The sequence below is a fragment of the Pteronotus mesoamericanus genome, unplaced genomic scaffold, assembly GCF_021234165.1.
Source record: "Pteronotus mesoamericanus isolate MK-2021 breed Mesoamerican mustached bat unplaced genomic scaffold, CSHL_Meso_final contig_557, whole genome shotgun sequence".
Lineage (NCBI taxonomy): Eukaryota > Metazoa > Chordata > Mammalia > Chiroptera > Mormoopidae > Pteronotus > Pteronotus mesoamericanus.
In genome coordinates, this window is record NW_026555200.1 from 6,576,597 (window position 1) to 6,590,929 (window position 14,333).

Below are 14,333 nucleotides of genomic sequence, written 5' to 3' on the forward strand. Positions count from 1 at the left end.
AATCCCACCCACCTGCCCCTCTGCCAGGGCGTGTGGTTGAGGGTCCTCTACTTTCCTGGCTCTATTCTACCACAAGAAATCCATCCAAAGGGGGCAAACTTTCATTATCTCCTGATTGTTTGCAAGAACAACGCTTGCAAATGTTCTTGGTTTTATTATTAAGTAATATGGACCTGAAGCTTCTTAGTTATTATTTGGTTTGTTTCTTCAACATTTCAACACATTATTTTCTTCCTGGCGCTTTCTTAGGCAGCTGATTGGCTCCACACACCACGTCCCCTGACTCCAAGCTACAGAGCTGCATTTAGATCAGGTTTCTCGCATGGTGCTGACTTTATCTCATTTACAGTATCACATTTCTGTTGCCATACACTGTGTGATCTGGGCCTCCCCACAGCTTTTTAACAATTCGTAATTGAACAGGAAGTGTTTTTATTACAGTGGCCTTTTGATTTTGATTTTACAATCGTGTAGTGTTTAGCAGAGAGCAGAGGTGGGGAAGTGGCTCTCTGAAACACATTTTTGACAGAGAGAAGTCTGTTGTTTCAGCCACTTGGCTATCTGTCAGCGGTTCTCAGACTTCCCCCTTGTGTTGGTTGCCTGGCAACCTGGGGCTGGAGCAATCAAACCGTGGCCAGTGCTTTTCCAAGCCCAGATTGGGAGATGATTTATTGGTGGAACTGTAAGCACGGTAAACCCAAGCCTCAGAAATGGACCTTTTTTATTTTTATTTATTTTTTTAACCAGGAATTTATACAAACCACATCAAGAAAAAAAAATAAAAGATGAAGAATATCAGTTGGAGGGGTTTTTTCCCCCCTAAAAATTTTAAAGAATAAAATTAAGACCTGTAATGAGCTTGTTGTTATGTGTCTGTCCACGTATGTATAGGTTAACATTTCTGCTTTGTTGGATTATTACTCTCTTTCTTTTATCTTCCTGGAACACTCAACATTTTAAAAGTTAGTGCTTTTATCTGGTAAATTAGGATACTTGGGATGCCATCTTTCCACGAGAAACTCAGCCCAGGGAATGTTAATAGCTTGCCTGGGGTCATCTGAAGTGTTGATAGAATCAGGCAGAGAACCAGAGGCCAGGTTTCCTGGTGCCTGTGTCCGTATCTGGATTTAATGCAGCAACCAAAAAATGCTGATTGCTCTTCTCCCTGTTTTACAAAATTAGCTGAAAAATCCAGAGACCCTGCCTTACTATATGCTGTGTTAACAAGTCTTCCTCTCCGTAAGTGTATGCACTGGTGTGTAAGAGAAGGGAGCGCTGTCATTTTAGGACAAGTTAATTTTGAACTTTCAGATCCTCCCCACTTTCTGCTTTTGCTTATACCACCTTCTCTTGTCTCCTCACCCCAATTTATAATTATTACTTTGTAACTGAAAATTATCCCATATTGATTTATTTTTACTATAAAAGTGAGTTTGAGAGCTCTTCATCATGAGGTTTTTCTTTCATAGAGTTTCAAACAATTTCTCCTGTATTATAAATGTGGATGAAGAGATATTTACTTGGGAAGTGGGGGCGCATTCTGCATAGGAGGAGGGAGCAGAAGGATCTCAGCCTGGCTAGGTAGGCTAAGCATTTCTTAAGCATTTCATTCTGTAAAATTTTAAGGAAATACTTTAAAACTCAAACCAACTCTGCGTGCAGCCCAATGTACCCAACTGTGTATGTAAATGCGTTATTAGTATGTTTGTGTTCCTTATAAATATACAGATCTAATCTGTTTGTATGTGTAATTTACACACAGCTGTGTTCGTGCTCCCTTAATACCAATATTTTCAGCAAGAGAGAGGTATCATGGGAGCGCTATTGTTCCAAACAAAAGCCAGCGGAGCAGCCTCGTGGTGGGGCCCATTACCAGCTCCTGATGTGGGGAATCTCTCTTGAGAGACTTGTGGTAGTTGTCCCGCATGGGGACAGCATGAGACCAAACGGTAACAAAAAGGGAAACAATGACCACCGGTTAGACAGGGATCTGCCTTACCACCAGGTTTGCCTTTTGTAATTGAAATACACTCTCTCCCCCACTCCATTCCCCTGTATTTACTAAAGAGATAATTGATTTTTCCTCCCTATATGGAGATCCTTTAAAGTGAGCAAAGTTAAAGGAGAAACCCTGACCCTAGTCATGTTGTGAAGGAGAAACAAAGTTCAGGAGCCCTTTCCTGGCAGGAGCTGAGGCGAGCCCCTGGCACTATCAGGGCCTCAGTTTTCCCTGTTTGTGGAACAGATCATCACTTCCTGAGTTCCTCTGGAGGACGGGTTTCATTTAATTTAAAATAACAGACCTTTACGATTCTATTTCATTTAGGATTATATGATACTGTCCATAATTCTAACAATGTATTTTACCTCCCTAATAGAAAACTTTTAGTGCTTTGGGTGTTTTAATGTTTTACAAAAAAGAAGAAAGGATCATTCTAGACCTGTGCTATCTGATTTGGTAGCCACCAGCCACATGTGGCTATTGAGCACCAGTATGTGCCAGTCCCAGTTGAGAGGTGCTGTAAGTGGAAAATACACACTGAATTTAACAGACCTAGCAGGGGAAAAAAAAAAAAACTATTTCATTAATAATTTACTAATTGATTATGTGTTGAATTGATAATATTTTAGATCTATCAATTAAAAGAGACATTAGAAGCTCCTCTATTATTAAAATTAATTTTATCCTTTAAAAATACGGCTACTAGAAAATTAAAGTTACATTTGTAGCTCATATTCAATTTCTATTGGGCAGCCACTAATTTAGACTTAAAATTTTTGCAGAAAGTTTTCTCGCTAAAGATTTTTCCCTTTTTACTTCCTTGTAATGTCTATCAAGCCACATATTTTTTTTCTTCTTTTCTTTTCTTTTTTTTCAGTTTATTCCTCTTTGCTTTTGTGCTGAGATCTACTTGTTAAAGAAGGTTTTTAATGACTTGTTTATGAGCCACTTTACAGAAACATTTACAGGGAGACTCCACAATGGGTGATTTCGCAGGGAGAGGAGGAGCCTATAATGCCCATTTGGGTTCTGTCATTAGTATTGGGTTATTTTTAATTTGGGTGTAGCTGGGCAGCCATAATTGACCAGAGATACTTTGCTGGCACTATTTCTATATCTGTTAATGCTGCTGATTAACTAGCCAGGTCTCAGTTGACTTAAAATGCATTGAAGCGTGGTCTGATATTCACCCAGTGGCAATGCTTTGTTAGGTCTGCCATAGTTAAAAGACTTCAGGGAACTCAACATAATCATCATATAGACAGAGATATATAGGATGGCTCAGTGGCCTTTGCTGGTGAGCCCAGTTGCTATGTAAATCATTCAAAATGAGGTCATTTTCCTATGGGCCATGTGGTCTTTGAGTGAAAAATGGAGTAATTTTTTTTTTTTTTTTTTTTTGACATTTGAGACCACCTGAGAAGGGTTTACCACACAGGCGTGTTGAAAAAATTCATTATCAGCTTCACTCTGGGTGCTGAGCTGGTATCATGGAACAGGATGGTGTGGTTTCTCTCGTGGGATTTATATGTCTGAATGGACAGGAAAGTTGGTATTAAGTAATTTTGTAAGTGATAATTAGAGAGTCAGAAACAATGAACACATAGCAGAAGACACTGAGTCAAAATGGAGGGCAAATGGCTGGGAAATCAAATAATGTTTTGGGAAGACCAAGCTAGCTCACCTCCAAACAGATTCATTTACTCATTCAGCCAGTGATTGATGTTGATCTCCAGCATACCTATCAAGTGCTGTTTTCAGTGCTGGGATATAGAAGTGAACAAATCTTCTCAAATATTTAGTATCACATGTCATGTCATATGGTAATAAGAGCAATGTATTAAAATAAAACAGTAAGATTATAGAGAGTGATAGGGCATACAGATTGAGGAAGTCTAATTTGGAAGGTTCTGTACTGGTTTAATTAATTAGTAGTTGACTAACATTGTCATTACAGTTTTTAGTGGTTTTTGTAATGAAGTTCATATTGGTTCCCAGAGAATTGTGGCAGGATCACATTAACACCTAGCTTCCTTAGTTCTCACTGTTGTATTTTGAGCCTTTGGAAGATTGAAAGGAGAAGAACTGGGATTGAGAATACTGTGGCATTATTCCTCCATGACAGCTGAAAAGCTAGTGTTTGACCCAAGAGGGGACTTGTTTCAGAAATGGACAGGCTTGCATTTGGGCTTCTGTGCTAAGTACTATCAGATCTTTTGGGATGAGGTGGAGGAAACAGGTCTTTGCTAAAACTAGAATTTATTTAACATTAAAGGTATCTTTGATGAGTTTTCTGAATTTCCAGAGAAGATCATTGACAACACACATCGTGCATTAGTAAGGTCTCTTTAGAAAAGAGCGTAACTGTCCTCTCGTCTCGGCATGGGAAAAGCCTCCCTCCTTCACTGTGGCTTCCAAGTGGCGGAGTACAAGAGACAGCCACTGCTCGCCGAGGCTCCGGAGCCGGCGGCAGGCCCAGTGCCCATCCTACACCCAGGCCCACAGGATCTCCGAGAGGCAGCGAGCCTCACTAAGGCCGTGATCACTCGGTGACAGAGCCGCGCGCTCTCATCCAGGTGATGTTGCGGGAAAGTTTCGAACAGCATACCGTCTCTTGCTTCAAAAAACAAGTATATATGTGTGTATACGTAAAATTTCCTTTTGAATTTTTTAAAGAAATATAATAACCTTTAATTCCTCTAATATGAGTAGATGCAAAAGAATATTTTCTGTACCTAGATTTCAAGTAATTAATCCTATTTTGAAGTCTCATTTACTCTCTACCCTTCCTGATTAGCTATTGATTAGGGCAGCGTATTTAATTTAGCTAAACATCAGTTTTTTCATCTGTAGAATGGGTCCACTGACACCTATCTTGAAGAGGACTTGGTCTAGGACCCATCACTATCCATGTTGAGATTGCAATATTCTGAGACAACAGAAGCTGTTACTCTGAATAGAAAGTGTAGGTGCAAGTTTGAGCTGGAGAAAAATCTAGACGAGATTTTTCTAGACGAGTCAGATCTAGCTAGATGAGAGATACGAATCATCAATAAAATTGTGGTTATTGTTTTAAATAGTTATCCTGTTTGCTTTTTAAAAAATTATAACTAGTTTAATAAAACTATTAACTACAGCTGACCCTTGAACAACTCCAGGATTGTGGGCGCCGACCTCCCACACAGTTGGAAATCTGAGTATAACTACTGTAGTTATCCTGGAATAATGCTAGTAAGTTCCAAGCATACTTACAAAGTGGAGCCAGAAATGAGGAGCAACATAATAGAACTCTTGGAAATGCCCACCATGATTGCTAGCATGTCTCCTCCCAGACAAGTTGATCCTGGGTTGTGTCTATCAAAAAAGTAATGCCTTACTCAGTTACCCTTTCATTAATATGTTAAATATTTAAAACCAAAAACAAATGATACTTTTCAAAGCAACATCAATTGTATACCTCCAGCAGGAAATGTTTTAGAGAGAGGGTGACAGGAATCTTTAACAAGCAGGATTATATAGATGAAATGCAATAGGTTCTCATCTAGCGGTCGGTCAGTTAGAGCTGTTGATGAACAGGTAGGTAGGCATTGTGTAATACAGATGTTTGGAAAGGCTTTCATTTCTTCTGCTTGGCATCAGTCCTCTCTTTTTTTCACCTTACTCATTAACACAGGCGCACACTGAGGACACGTCTTCGCTGTGATCCTGCTGCATTCAGCCTTCAGAAGAGCACTGGGCACACTCCTCTTACTCCCTGCCTGGCTTGTGGGCTTACATGTTTGTATCTCTAGCCGGGGCGGGGGGCGGGGGGAGGACACTGTGGTTTGCTTACTTGCAAATACGCATGTTCTTCAGTCCCCTGAGAACCAGTAAGTTATTAACATAAAATTTTGTGCAGAAAACAGGGTAGAACAAAAGCAGCCATTTTCACAGTGGGAATCATTTTAATACCGACAGTGTTTTCCAAACAGTTATGTAAGAGGATTGAGTAGACATTCCTTTTCAGAAGTCCTGGTGAGTTTCTGACTGTGATGTACTAGTTAAAATTCACCAGAGGGAGTTAATTTTGAAAGCTCTCAGCCAGGGGTTAATGCAGAGTTATCTTTTAGCCGTTTCTGAGGCATAGTCCTATCTTCCTGCTTCTCTTTTCTGCTGCAGACACAGGTCAGATCCAGCCCTCGAGATGAGCCATGTTGGGAGTTTCATGTGCAGACAAGGAAGATAAAAGTACACCTTATTCATGGAAGGACTTACTCCTACTCTAGTACTCTTCTGTTTGCTATCCAGTTGGATGTTCAGAAAAGCAATTTTGAAATGGATAGGGCAAAAAAAAATTTTGCCAACTCTTAAAGAGGAACAAACTGAGGCAAGAATAAATTGTTACAAGAATATAGCCTTTACTTTTTCATTTATAGATTTGGGGGAACATTTAAAATCTTGAAACACAAACCCAGCAACAGATGCCCTTTGCACCCGTGATGTGCACCCTGTCCTTGACTCCATTCTTGGGCCTCACCCCATTTTTGAGGCTCCCAGTTGTTTGCATTTGTCTCCATTGACCCTCTCCCTCTGGTCCAGAGATTTGGTGACATGGTTAGTTTTTCCATCTATACAATGACGAATGAGTGAGTCAGTGCACACAGAGCCCTTAAGATATGTCCTACTCAATGTCAGCTGTTTTTATTGTTGTATAGGGTGGTGTTTCCCTACCTGTTTCACATTATGACCCGTAACAGTGAAGCTGCTTGTCCTAGGCCCACCTGGCCCTCCTGTGGGTAACAGGGTCAGTCAGCATCTGGGTGGGCCAGGGGCACGGGGCTCAGGGGGCTCTGACATAGGCAGGCTCAGCAATAGCACCAGGAACTTCTGAACGTGTTACTTTATCATAAGAGAAAATGTTACTGCATTTTTGACCCAATTGTGTTTATTCCTATTAAGTATCTCCTATTTCAAAAGTGGCTGTATCTATAAACAGTCATGTCAAAGTTTCCTTTATAGAACAGAAAAACAGACTAGATCCTAGGACTTCTGAGTTTGAATCTCATGTTCTTTCCATTCTACCAAAAATGAGAGAGGGAGTTTTCCAGATCCTATTTAAAACCCAGTTTAACAGTAAATACTGTGTTCGGGTAACTCACTTTTTTTAAAGCTAGGAATTAAATTTCTCAATTAGGACACACAGATAGGTGACTCCTGATGACGATGTGATATTTAGCTTAGTAATAGAAAGCGATAGCAATTTGTCTAAAAACTGGAGCATAATTATGTAACAGGAAAGAAGCTCTAATTATCATTACAATGGCAATCATATTACAACATATGTATATCAAATTAATGTGTTGTACACCTCAACTTTACACAATGTTATATGTCAAAATATATTTCAGTATATAAAATAAACACTAGAACACAACCACAATTTAAATTTGTAAAACAAAGCAAAGAATAATCTCCTTGCCATAAATAAATTTATATTTATATTTGGATCTTACCTGGCTGTGGGGATTCAGAAATAGAAAAGGACTTGTTTTGTGCTCCCACAGACCCACAGCCAGGTTAACTGTAAACAAATGCGCAAGCTCCTCAGCGCACACTCCAGGGAGTGGCGGGACCGCAGGTCTCTAGAGTGTAAAAAGCGGGGCCGCTGAGCTCACAGGGCCGTGACCCAGCCCACGTTACCGCCTCGTAAATGAGCACAGTTTTCTTTGTCCTTCAGCCTTGGCATCCTGGCATTCTAATACCTATACACCGTCAGGGACAGAAAAGCCAAGGGACGTAGAAATAATTCATGAGGCCTGGAATTTCAGCACTGGGAATGCTGAATTTCAGCTCAACTACTAAGAAACAATTCGTGTCTATGTGCTGTCACTCAGAAGCTTAACATGCAGGCAGACCTCATTTTACTGCGTTTTGCTTTATTGCACCTCACAGACGTTGGCCACCCCCCTCCTTTTTTTTTCTTTTTTTTTAATACAAATGTAAGGCAAGACCCTCCACCAGCAAGACGATTACAACTCACTTATTAGAATACTTGCTTTATTGTGATGGTCTGGAACCCAGTCTACAGTATCTCCAAGGTATGCCTGTATTGTCCATTTTGAAGTCAATAGTGTTAATTATTAAAGTCAAGCCTTAAAAACTTCAAGGTCTTCATTTGAAGAGAGATGAATTAATAGAGGGAAAGGAGACTACAGCCTCAGAAAGCCTATTTAACATATTGACCTAATCATTGACTGCTTTGAGTGGATTGGCTTGGTTTCGATTTTAAAGGCTACTTACTCTCCATTTCTGGTAAACCACAAGGTGAAGGCTGGTCTCTGAGAAGCAGATGTTTTACCAGCTTTGAGGCCTTGTGGGTTTCCATAGAGAAGTAACAGTGAAGGCCACATGAAGCTTTTACTTCCTTTTTTTATTTTTTAAAGTGTAACCAATGGTAATTTGCACTTGATAGCATAGTCATTGAAATACATTGACAGAAGTGGTCTGTGTTCACCACTGGGTGTCAAAAATCTTATTTCTGGAAGCAGTTAGTTTGAAATGTCTGAGACATTCAAGCAAGTGTTCCCAGTGGGCTCGAACCATAGAGTTAGCCTTAGAAATAGTCGTGAGCATCTTGGATGATATTTAAAGCCAAGAGTACAGTGGGAGATACATTAAGAGGGAGTTTGTAGAGCAGAAAGCCTTGGGAAGACTCGTAACATTTAGAGGTTGAATAGAGGATTAAGCCAGGTGATATGAGGAGAATCAGGAGAGTTTGGTGTCATAGAGCCAAGAAAGTCAACTCTGATATCACAGTTCAAAATGAACCCTTTGACTTTTAACATACTGCTTCTGCTGTGACCACCCCAGCCCAGGCCCGTTATCTCATGGTTTGTTTCACTTGCATGTCAAAAACATGGGAGCTCCAACTGCCTAATGCTATCAGGAGACAAAGTGGTGTAAGATACAGTGCCTGTCTTTTCAGAGCATACAGACTCTAATACAGTCCATGAGACATCATACATACAAATAAATAAATGCCAAGTGAATGGGGAGGGATGGTCAGGGAAATTTCATTTTGGAGTGGAAGGGATTTTGAACTTGGGCTTGAGGTAAACTGGAGATATCTTGAGTAGGCTGTAGAGAGTAGTAGAAAATATAGTCCAGAGTTCAGACAGTTGCCGTGTTGGCCAGTTGGCATCACTGGATGCCTGGATAGAAATGTAGACAGGGACAGGATCCTGAGTGCCCTGAGTTTGGGGCTAGGGATGTAAATACCACCCTGAATAGGTCAAAGAGCTCTTCTTAGGTAAAGGCTAGGGTCAGGATGCTATGGGGCTCATGGTTAACTCAGTGGCTATGAAAGATTCCTTGCAGAGGCTAGTAAATGGCTGGGTGGGGGAGCTGGGTTTTAATAGGCTAGCTAGCAGGAGAGAGGGATAAGGGCTTGACCTGGGACTAACACTGGAATAGATAAGAAAGGAGGGTATTGAAAGACCTTTCTTAGGAAGAATATTGAAGTCTTGGTGATACGATGTTGGGGCCAACAGGAAAGAGCAGTCACGGATAATGGTACCATGACTGAAAATGGTTACATCTGTAGACTCTTACCTCCATTTTACAGAGAGTGTGGCAGTGCTGGGCATGGATTTTGGAGCCAGGGTTTGAATTCTGTCTTTTCCTCTGAGAGGTTGGGTGACTTTGGTCTAGTTATTTAACCATCTGTGCCTCAGCTTCCTTGTCTTTAAAATTGAAATAATAATAGTACTTATTTGTAGGTTGTAAGGGTCTTAAGTTAATATATTTGAGACCCTGTCATATAGTAGGTACTTAATAACGATTACTTGAATGGATGATGTTCAGAGGATTGCATCATAACAGGCAGCAGAATCAGAGTCTGAACTCGTTTGCTCAGCCCCACCACAGAAGCCTGATGTTCTAGACTCGGCCTTCTTCAGATGCCGCCTCCATTTATGCCCGCCTTTCCCAGTGAACCTGTTCTGTGTCCTTTGGCATCCAGCCCACCGTCAGATCACATGGTCCTGGCATTCCACCATCTGACTCATGCCAGATCACCCACCACAACTTTGTGTAGACCCTCCTTTCCTATAATCAGTTCTCATCCTCCACCTCTGTCTTTCATGGAGGCCTTCCAAACCCCTTCCACCTCTGCAAATGCTGTCTGTTCTTCAGACCTACCCTTGCCTCCCCATCTCGGGGAAGGCATTCTACACTACACAGTCTGTCCCTCTTGGCTTCCTTGCTGCACCGAGGAGCTGTACTTCACTGCTTTATGCTTGGCTGAATGAAATCTCAGATTGTCCTGTAATGACCCCATACACATTTATCTTACATGCTAAAAATGAATCAGTTTTAATAAATGTCCATGACTACTTTTAAATTCTTCCCAGTGCTAGGTGTTCAGGAAACAGTTAAAGAGTGCATGAAGAAGCATTAATTCTGATGGCCAAGGTTAAGTTCGGGCCTTCCTCATGTCACACCTGGGCTATCTCACCAGCCTCTTTAACTAGCTTCTCTGTTGCAGCCAGTCTGTGCCTAGGCCACAGCCACGTTGCCACTGGAGCAGTCCTTACCTAGTCTTTCCATGGACCATTCGTGCTTGAACTTCTCTCGGCTGGTCTACAATTAGGACCATAAGTCTTCTGTTGGGCCTAAAAGGCTCTCTGCAACCTGATCCTCTCCTGCCACTCCAGTCTTACCTGCTGGCACTCCTTTCTGCACACCCTGTCCTCCTTGCAGTTCCCAGAATGTTCTATCTGCCTTTCCTGACTGACGCCTCTGCCTGAAGCCCTGCTGAGCAACACCTGGCAGACTCCTGCTCTTCCTTGTCACTTCCTCTGAGACACCAGCAGTGTAAATTGCTTCCTCCTCCTAGCCCCACCCACAGCCCTTTGTTCCTCTGATGCTTTTCTGAGGGCCCAGAGATTGATCTGTTTGCCTATCTGCTCTGGAGCTCCTTGAGGGCAGGGCAGCCTCATCCCTCTCAGTGCCCCCAGTGGAGATGCCTAGCACGTAGTCCTAGTCTGGGATGCATGTTGATCCTGAGAACGATACTCATGTTAAGTAACCGAGGTCACTCTTTTCCAGACTAGAGGAGGGCTTGCCTTTTCTTTCTTTCTGTCTTTTTTTTTTTTTTTTTGGTGCCTTTCTTTTTGGTGCTTTTTCCTTTGAACTATAAGAATTATATTGAAAACTGACGATGATGAGTCATCTTAGCAGAGGCTGAAATCTGAAAATGCAGAGCCTCTAGGAAGGGAGTAGGAGGTTGCAGATCGGTCCTGCAGGCCAAGCCTGGCTCCTCACTCAGTTTGCCCGGCTGGTCTCAAACACGGGGAGTGGGAGGGACTCTCCTCCCGGTGGGCAGGTGATTTATTGGTTGGGAAGCTTCCGCGGTGATTTCGTTGTGAGCCGGGCCTGGCGAGGTGCAGCCTGATGCCTGGGCCGCGGGGAGCAGCCGCCCACAATCCCAGCCGGAAGGGACCGCGGGGTCGTCGGGCCGGCCTCCCATTTCGCAGCCCAGGGCTGGTGGACGGCTGGCCGTAGCGCTGGTGGCTCTGCCCGCCGGGAGAGAGGACTGGAAACGGAGCGGCCTGGGAAGGGCCCCGAGTCCCAGCGCGGCCCCAGCCCCGAAGGCGCCCTCTGCTCACTCTCGCAGCGGTAGGGAGGAAGTTTCTGTGCTTCGGTGCTGGGATTTTAGTTCTGCTGTTCAGAAGGAAGGACCCGAGATGGCAGCGCCCGGTCCCGGGAGGCTCTGGCGCAGAGCCCCGGGGCGGGGGCCGGAGTGCGGGGCCGGCGGGCAGCGCGGCAATCCAGGCCGCCTTTTGCAGCCGCCCGGCCGCGCCGGGCTCTGCGCGCTGCTCCAGCCTCCTCCCCCGGTGGCAGCGGTGGCCCCAGCCCCGCGCCCTGCGCCCCGCGCTGCGCGGCCAGCCTCGGTCGCACACCGAGCTACCCGGCTGCCTCCTGCCTGCGCTTTGTGGAACCAGAGCCGGTGACAGGCGTGGCCTCTCGCTGCCCCGGACCCTGAGTGGGTTCGGCACCGGCCCGGTGTACCTGTGGCTGCCCGGCTACCCGCGCCCACCCGGCCAGGACGTGCCTTGGCGGGTCGGCTGCGCGGGACTAGGCTTCGGGCCCCGAGCCCGAGGTGGGAGCCGGAGGAGCTGGGAGCTGGGGGTTGCCCCCGCCCTGGGGCGGGGAGGGGCTGCCCGGGAGCCGTGGGACGACGTGAAAGTCTCCAGACTGCTAAGGAAATGGGGGGAGGGGGCGGTGAGGGGCTTCGGAAAGAAGGAAGGGGTGCTGATGGTTCTTTATTTGATGTCCTGGAGTGGCTTTTTGCGACGGAGATGGCGGGGCAGGCCAACTGGTGTTCAGGCTCCCAGTGGGCTTCTGATATCGGTGCCTTCCTAGCGAATTCCTCGGATTAACGCTAGGGCTTTTTAACCCTCTAGGGTGCCCTTGTGGGGAAAAGTCTCCAGGTTTGGTTGTTTTCTCCCTTCTGCGCGACACTCTGGGAAGCCTCGTTCTGAGGTGGAAAGCAATCGTCCTGTTTTATTGAAACACGGAGCCTATTTGTTGTTTATGCCTTGGTGGACCAGTGCACAGACTGGTGGCACAGAGGGCACAGATTGCTTCCGAACCTCAGACACCGGACGGTCTTTGCTAAGCCTGTGTGGGGCGTGGGCCTGGGGTTCTGAGGAAGGCGGGTGAGGGTGGGGGGGCCTGCCCTCGTGGTGGGTCCCAGCTCCCAGCCCCCAGCCCAGTCAATATTCCCTGGCTGAGACTTTTTGTTTTTGTGGTTGTTATTCTGCTGATTGCAGATATCTTTGCTTTGCTGACATCCTGTTTTGTTTTTGGTTTTTACATCCCATTTGTTGTTTCTTTTTATCACAGAAACGCTTCGTTAAGGGGCTCAGGCAGTACGGCAAGAACTTCTTCAGAATCAGAAAGGAGCTGCTTCCCAATAAGGAAACAGTGAGTACAATCGGACTTTATGTAACTTGATTTTTTTCCTCTTTGCTCCTGCTGCTTCTCCACACTTGATCTTGTGAAATGGTTTCCTTTAACCCTGCGCTGTGCTCAGATTCAGTCTGGCCTTTAGCATCCTATTCATTTTACTTCCTTCACATTTAGTTTTAGCTCATGATTCTAGATAGTAAGTGACAGATTATGCCTGTTTCCCCCGAAGAAAGTGGACTTCTCTTGTAAGAACAAAAACGTCTTCAGCAACAGAGGGTTAAGTTGAGGGGTGGGGATTCTGGGGTATTGGGGAGTTAACATCTAATTTTAAATACAGTGGCTGAAATAGGAAATGTCATTTATCACCAGTTCAGATTTGATTGATGTGGTTTGTAGCTCATATAATTTGAATTCCGTTGGGACTTTTTCTGTATTTAATGTTGTTATGTTTTGAAGAGTAGTTTTAACTCTTTGATTTTCCAGCCTTAAAAGTTTGCACTTCTCATTTGATGGATGCGCAAGAATTGTTGTAAATTGCTTAAATGGGGCTTTAAAAATTCCTGTGATATTTCACAAAACTGAGATCTATTGAGTACTCTTACTAAATTTAGGGCCGGAGGGTTTGCTCAGGAAACTTCAGAGTCAAGTTATGTGAAGAGAATATTGTCAAGGGATTCTGTCTCATTCATCTCTGATTTCCTCCAGGTGCTATTGGAGGCGGGTTGGGGAGTGTCCCCCTCTGGCCAGGCCAAGGAGTAGGGGAGTCTGGGGGTGGGAGTCTAGGGGTAGAACCAACTACTTCCCAGTATCTGTGGCTGAAGCAGAGTCCAGTAACAAGAAGTGCTTTTCAGGACTTGTGGATGGGGGTGAATATTTAGACGTTTTCTCTAGGAGTGGAAGGGGGAGATGGATGAAGAATAGTCATTGTAAAAATAGGTAGGTGGTTCTGTTTTATTTGGCTTTTGGTTTTCTAATTGGGTGGTGGTGATTTTTTTTCCTTATTCAATTTTGATGTTTTCATTCTTTTTTTTTTTTTTTTTAATGAACTGTTTCTAGATACTTTCTGTATAGTACTGTAAGAGCTATGATACCAAAATAGGGAAGATGGGTTCTGAGGTTTCAAGTATAGCCGCCTTTAAATCGGTGCGTTTGCATCATCAGTCTTAACTATATTAAACTTCTAATGTTTGTTATACATCTGAATATGCTGAGAGATGAGACATTTTGAGGATGGTAAGAAGAGAGAAAACTGTTCACATACATTAAAATAAATTTATTATGTAATCAATCCATAAAACCAAGTTATTTTGCTCTTCCCAGAACCAATGGAAAGAGGTATTGAATGGACAACAGTGAAAGTTTTCTGATGATAACCATT

The 14,333-nt window shown here is 43.8% G+C and overlaps 1 protein-coding gene across 5 annotated transcripts in view; it reads left to right on the forward strand.

Moving 5' to 3' along the window:
- Nucleotides 1-14,333, forward strand: part of RERE (arginine-glutamic acid dipeptide repeats) — a 373,240-nt gene that overhangs the window by 306,470 nt on the left and 52,437 nt on the right. For all 5 annotated transcript variants that reach the window (XM_054579811.1, XM_054579813.1, XM_054579814.1 and 2 more), the window contains one exon: nucleotides 12,890-12,970. In XM_054579811.1, coding sequence (XP_054435786.1) covers nucleotides 12,890-12,970 — 81 coding nt within the window. The remainder of the gene's footprint in view (nucleotides 1-12,889; nucleotides 12,971-14,333) is intronic.